The sequence below is a fragment of the Nansenia antarctica genome (genome assembly GCF_963989245.1).
Source record: "Nansenia antarctica genome assembly, chromosome: 2".
Lineage (NCBI taxonomy): Eukaryota > Metazoa > Chordata > Actinopteri > Argentiniformes > Microstomatidae > Nansenia > Nansenia antarctica.
Genome location: NC_137675.1, coordinates 47,869,945 through 47,876,856, shown reverse-complemented (window position 1 = coordinate 47,876,856; position 6,912 = coordinate 47,869,945). Strand labels below are relative to the sequence as shown.

General features: G+C 46.3%; 1 protein-coding gene across 1 annotated transcript in view; it reads right to left on the bottom strand.

Moving 5' to 3' along the window:
* Positions 1 to 2,771: 2,771 nt before the first annotated feature.
* The window catches only part of cramp1 (cramped chromatin regulator homolog 1), a gene marked incomplete at its 3' end in the record, with an annotated part of 61,834 nt that continues 57,693 nt past the window's right edge, over positions 2,772 to 6,912 (bottom strand). Inside the window, 3 exon segments of the mRNA XM_080523061.1 lie at positions 2,772 to 2,897; positions 3,607 to 3,752; positions 4,516 to 4,680. Of these exon segments, the coding sequence (XP_080379187.1) occupies positions 2,772 to 2,897; positions 3,607 to 3,752; positions 4,516 to 4,680 (437 nt within the window).

The window sequence follows — 6,912 nt, the reverse complement described above, 5'->3', positions numbered from 1 at the left end:
CAGATCCAGCATCTAGGTATTTTGATGTAAAATCCTGTGTAACCCTAACCCCAATCTGATAAGGGGGTCAGGGACGAGCTTTAAGTGTTATTCTAAAAATCAAGACTGTGGACTGAAAACCAGATCCACCTTCAAAAACAACCGTAACAGAACACACACAATAAAAAGCCTTTTTGCAGTTTACTTGAAATCAGCACAAACAATTGCCACCCTCTCATGGTCATTGTTAAAATAACCTAGAAGAAAGTTGAGATACTGCCTGTACAAGTGTTTTCTGTTGTTGTTGCACACTGCAAGGAAGTGATTTGAAGGGGAAGGTGGGGTCTATGGAGCTATTTTAGTGCCATCAGAAATTGAATTGTATTTGACAGATTGAATTGAATATGAGCACAAATTGAATTGTATTTCACAGATTGAATTGAATCTGAGCACAAACTGAATTGTATTCGACAGATTGAATTGTATTCAATTCAGTTCATTATTTTCATTCAGTTTTCAAATTCAGTTTCTCTAAATACAATTTGTTTTTTCTCAAAATACAATTCAATCTGTCGAATACAATTCAGTTTGTGCTCAGATTCAATTCAATCTGTCAAATACAATTCAGATCTGTGAAATACAATTCAATTTGTGCTCATATTCAATTCAATCTGTCAAATACAATTCAATTTCTGATGGCACTAAAATAGCTCCATAGGGGTCCATCATATGACACAGAACCTGGGGTGGTGTTCCACAAAAGCGTATCTGGGTCTCATGCTGCCAGCCTGTTCCAGACACATTTCCCTCTACCTTTCCATGAGCTAAATCACTCATTTGTATCAAGAATGCGTCGAGTAAGCAATATTTACAGCCTATTTCTTATGCCAATCAAACCTGATCAGATCACTGAATACTTCAAGGAATGACAGAGGATAGGACGCACTTCTTTGAGCTGTTGACCAATGGCATGACTGCAAAACTAACACCTGCTTCCCTTTCTTCTACCCTTGATGATTTCAACAGTCTGACGAGCCTGTTAGAGCAGGGGATCTCCAACTCGGGTCCAGAAGGTCTGCTGGATTGCGCAGGCTTTTGTTCCATCAGCCAAGCACTTACACATCTGATCCAAATAGTGGCCATGACTTCAGGACTGATCAGTTGATTCACTGAAAAAGGTGTGGACCGCCTGGGCTGAAACACCAGCCGACACACCATGGGGCTCTCCAGGACAGGAGCTGTAGACCAGTGGAGGCTCTGATAGGCTCATAATGCTTTTACCCATTAAGTCTACACCTCTACACAGGTATGGGTAGGTCATCAAGGGCAGAGGGAAGGAGGCAGATGATCGGTCTGGTATGGAGCCACCAAGCAGGCCCTTGGGGACGTGGCCAAAAAAACACAGACACAGACCTCTGCCCTGGATGAGACAACGGGAACATGGGGTATGAAGAAACCCAAGGCCATGTCGATATAGAGCCGGAGTACGGTGCTCTGGGGTTTGGCGGGGGGGGCTTTTCGTGTTCAACTCATCGCTCCAATATGGAGGGAGACACCAACACACACGTTTGGTGTAGGGTACAATTTCACATCTGCTCTCATATGGCTTGTTCAGTTTTGACAGGTCAAATGTTTTATCCCTATGCATTAGTTCACATGAAAGACTTTGACGGACGAAAACGAGAGGGGCAAAGCCACTGCTGCAAGCTAGAAGCGGCACTACCACTAGGTGAACTTTAGAATAACGATTCCTTCCCTTTGCTTTTTTCCCTTGTGGCCTATATTCCTTGTGGACCTGAAAGGACTTAAAGGTGTATGCTGTTACTCCAGCTTTTCTCAGGGACATTCAACTCAAACATTTAATATCCTGTGTTGTTTTCGATCCTGCCCGAATCACCATGAGATCAGAAGAGCGTGATCTTGGTTGGAGCAACTTATAAAAGGTCATCATAGAGATTTTGTACGGATTTATCCGATCACATATCGGCCAAAAAGCAAAGAGGGACTAGAATCTGAAAGGAAATAAGACTTGAAAGCAACACACCATGATGTTGCTCACTGTTATTGCTTCCAACTGTCAAATTCCTCCCAAAGCTACTTAATAGGAGATGGCATTGGGGGGTGACGGATGGACCACATGAATTAAACTTTAAAAAAAAGCCCAGATACTAATGTTAGTTTTTTTTCACCTAAAAAGGATCTCAAGGTTCGCTTGACATTCACATTTTTGCACTCACACATATTGAGAACTCAGAGTGAAAAGGGAGAGAGACAGTAAAGGACAAAACGGATAGAAAGATGGAGACAGACCTAGAGACGAGAGAGAAAGAACAGACCTAGTTCTTTTGTTCGGATATGGCACGGTTCAGATATGACATTTTCTTTCTTAACATGAGGTTGTGTTTTGTAAACGGCATTCATTTCTAAAGACTGCTGAGCAGAAAAGTCACAGAAAAATCCAGACAAACCCACGGGGAACCCATCAGAACCAGTTGGAACCAGTAGAACCTGATCCTGGAGGTAGTACTCCATACTAGCTCTGCTGTATGGCGAGTGCTGCTGTTTCCGGGCAATGGCCACAGTTATTGCACTTTTTACAACCTATATTGGGGGTGGGTAGGAATCTATATTGGGGGTGGGTAGGGTCTATATTGGGGGTGGGTAGGGTCTATAAACTCCCATAGGTGAGAGGGGCAGCTTTGTTTGAGATAAACCTTGCCCTGTCCCTCTCAAACCTGGGGGGTTTGGAGGGAACGTTGGGTGACGGACAGCACCCAAACCCCGCCCCCTTTTCAGTTCAAACCCCGGGAGAGTGGGAGGGGCGACTCTGTGACGGACAGCTCCTGTGCCAGGTCGTTGAAGCGGGCGATGTAATCCACACTGCTCTCGCTCATCATACAGGCCAGCTGAGTGTCCACCTGAGGAGGAGGAGGAGGAAGAAAACCCACACGTCAGCAACCAGCATACAAGAGGCAAGGAACACAAATCCCCTGCGTTAACGTGACAGTCACGCTTCCAAATGTATTACCCTATTCACACTGCATTGCAGAGCTAAAAATAAGACGTACTGTACAGCGGCTGCCCTGGTTACACGTCCGCCAATGTTCTATATGGAAGCCGGCATAGTGCGCTTTGGGTTGGCTCTGTAGTGTGTCAAAGGCCCAGTGTTTTGCAAGACTTTTTCAGGTCTCAGAACCGGCCTAACGCTCAGAGCATGTCCTGTTGTTTTTCTAGCAAACTGAATAGGGAGCCTAAATTCCCTTGAACGAATAGGAAGCTAGGAAGCGAATTAAGAAATGTGAGTGTGCCTGCCTTTCCCAGTCACTGGAGACTGAGGCGTATAGTTAAATCTACACAACACATGGTGTGGGGGGGAATACACCTTAAAAAAAGGGACGGTCAACTATGTTTAGACTTGCACTCGTTATCCCTGGTGTCAGGTGTGCTCAATTACCGTCTGTGAAGGTCTGCTCACCCAAGTCCAGACAAGGGGCTGAACCCTAACCCTGAACCCTAACCCATATACAAAACACGTGCTTCGCTACAGTTAAGAAATTCATTTTTTTTGGTGTTCGAAGTGGACATTCTATTGAGCGGAGAACAGTATGCAGGGCGGGACCCTCTTACTTCTGCGACATCCGGCAGGCCGCGGGACTGAAAGGAATCATGGGAGTTGCAGTCCAGTAGGCTGGGGCCGAGGAGGGCTGTACCACTGGAGGGGCCGGATCGGGCAAGGGACATCCGCCTGCCCTTATCGGGAGAGACCAGACTCGCTGGGGGAGAGAGAGAGAGTCTAAGTGCTGAGGTATATGAGAGAGAGAGAGAGAGAGAGAGAGAGAGTCTAAGTGCTATATGAGGTATATGAGAGAGAGAGAGAGAGTTTTAGTGCTATATGAGGTATGAGAGAGAGAGAAACTAAGTGCTATATGAGGTATATGAGAGAGAGAGAGAGAGAGAGAGAGAGAGAGAGAGAGAGAGAGAGAGAGAGAGAGAGAGAGAGAGAGAGAGAGAGAGAGAGAGAGAGGTCTGTGTGTACATGGTATGTATAAGTGTATGTATGACAGTATCGCCCAATCTAGAATCAACCCCTGACCCACACCCCAGAGCACTTCTGGTGATCTGAGACGACTGGACAGATGGGGGATTTTCACCACATGTATCCAACATCCTCAGATCTCAGAGTGCGTAGGGGATTCAGAGTGCAGAGGTGGATCTTGGACGGCACCAAACATTAGTGTAGTATAGACAGTAGGAGTAGGAATGTGAGTTGAGTGATCAGTGAGAGAGTGTGTGTGTGTGTGTGTTCCTCTGTGATGAGTGTGTGTGAGTGTGTGTGTGTGTGTGTGTGTGTTGCTCTGTGATGAGTGTGTGTGTGTGTGTGCGTGTGTTCCACTGTGATGAGTGTGTGTGTGTGAGTGTGTGTGTGTGAGTGTGTGTGTGTGTGTGTGTGAGTGTGAGTGTGAATGTGTGCGCGCGTGAGAGTGTGCCTGCGTGTGTGTGTGTGTGCCTGTGAGTGTGTATGTGTGTGTAACTCACACAGGAGACATCCCAGTGAGGAGTCAGAGGAGTCGTTGGGGTACCACTGGGGGTCGTGGCTGGGGGAGGGGATCCACCCGCTGGGGGGGCTGCCGGAGGGGGAGGGCAGGAGCTTGGAGCCCTCGCTACCGTTCAGCTTAGCAGGGGACAGACACGTCTCGTCACCTGGGAGGCAAGGGTGGGGGTGGGGGGGGGGTTAGGGTTATCATTAGGGATGTCGCGACCTGGGTTTCCGTTAACCGGTAATTACCGGTCTTTGTCCGGTAAAATCTGTTGAAGTCCGACATATTTAAACCTCTTCGGTCATAATGTCCGGTGAAAATAATTCCCTCTAAGCACAATTTGAATACAATTTGCTAAAATTAATTTGTCACATATTCTGATTCCTTCTACATTAAAAAAGACGAATATATAGGCTATATTTTTTTATTTTATTATTAATGTGTAGACTAGCCTACGTGATGAACAAACAGCGGCAGGGTTACCAGATCATGGGATTGACAATTGACAGCCTAACTAGTCCGCTAAATAACCGCTAAACCCAGTAGCCCATTCGGCGGTAACCCGCCCCATCTGGCAACCCTGTCTCTCAACGGCGCGAGCAGTTTGTGGTTTGCGGAGAGTGAAGGTACCTTTCGGGAGTAGTTGTGAGGGAGAAATTCGTCAGTTAATTTAGTTTGATCTAGTCTAAATAAAACCACTGCAGTGACCGGAGTCAAGGTTATTGTTCTGCATGTTTTGGATGTGCTAGAGCACAGTGAATGACCACAGAGGGCCGTGAGATGCGGCTAGTAAAGGACGCTAGCCATCTCAACCCCGTTCATTGATTGAGCCTGCCGTGCCCGTTCCAGCCCTGAGTCGGGAAATTCAGAGTACAACATCACCCTGGCTACCTTTTCTACTCCGGGAGTTTCCATTGAACTTTCCTCCTCTACATTCGTCCATCTCCACGTGCGCTACTATCGACAACCTGGGCTTCTGGTACCATTAGATTAGGATTGATTAGATTAGGTTGACAATACCACACTACATTTGAGTTTAGGGATATCAATGTTATATATTTGTGTATGTTTTATCTTTATGTATTAAATGTTATAATAGTTCCACATTTGAGACCTGTCTTCCCCCCACTCAGTTAAGCCCCTTTTCCATCTGGGTCCCGCTTTAGCGCAGTACGCATCACTTCGGGGTCAGGTCGGGTCACTTTTGATCTGTTCTGGTTTCCATTTAGACACACAGACCCGTACTAGTAGGAGGAGTAGACGATAGTAGGCGGAGTTACGCGTCACACGCAGCCTGGCAAAAAGCTTCCGGGTGTACACAGCAACAGCAGTGATTTTTTTGGAGAGAAAGAGAAAGAGAGAGAGGAAGCTATGTACACATAATAAAGTCATGTTTTTTGAACCACTGCCTTCACTTGTCTGCTTTATGAACTGTAGTATCATCATCGGGAAACGCTGACAAGACGCGAATCTACCGGAATTTGACTCATGACACAGCCGGTGTTATTCACAGACAAACACGGTGCCGTTTGCGGGTTAATAACTTCGGTTTACCGGGGGTTAGGATAACAATTCAAACGTGTCTGGAAAGAGGAGAAGCCAGGGAATTCAAAAGTTTTTGAATGGAGTCGATCCTCCACTCCTATCACCGTGGACACAGCGCGGAGCGAATTCCCTGTTAAAACCGGCATTTGACTCATGAGTGAATGGTGAAAATGGCTGGACGGCTGCGGGCGAACTCCCGGTTCATCGAGTTTACGGTTAAAAGCATAACTTCTCGGGGTGTCAGCGCGGTGGTTAAGGGCTCAAAATGACCGTAGACAGATGGTGAAGTTAGCAAAGGAGTATTGCGTTTTTTTACCACCTCCACAGCCGGTGTTATTCACGGACAAACACGGTGCATAATAGCGATTTTTGTGTTGTGCTTGTTGTAAATAAAAGTTATATGATTCATTGAAATGACATTAAACTAAGATAATACGATGGTCAGCATAATTTTCCGAATCTTTATTAATAAGCTATTACAGAAAATGTAGTGACATTTTCCTAGTGAATGTGGTATTTTCAAGATGGCGGTTGTGAAGAAATAATATGGGATGGGACATGGGATGACGATTGTCCATTGACCAATCAACGGTGTGCAGCGCGGTGTGCAGGACGTCCCAGGTCCCAGGTCCCTGCTCGGATGTGGGACCTGGGACCTGGGACCGAAGCGACCTGGACCGACGAATGGAAAAGGGGACCGAAGCGGGCTGACCTGGGTCAGCACCAGGTCAGCACCAGGTCTGCAACGTAGTGGAAAAGTGCCATCATTCAGTCGGAGTCCATCATTTTAGTTCAATTTAGTCTATCTATAGTGTTAGAGTTTAATTTGTGCCACTAAGTTGAAATAGTC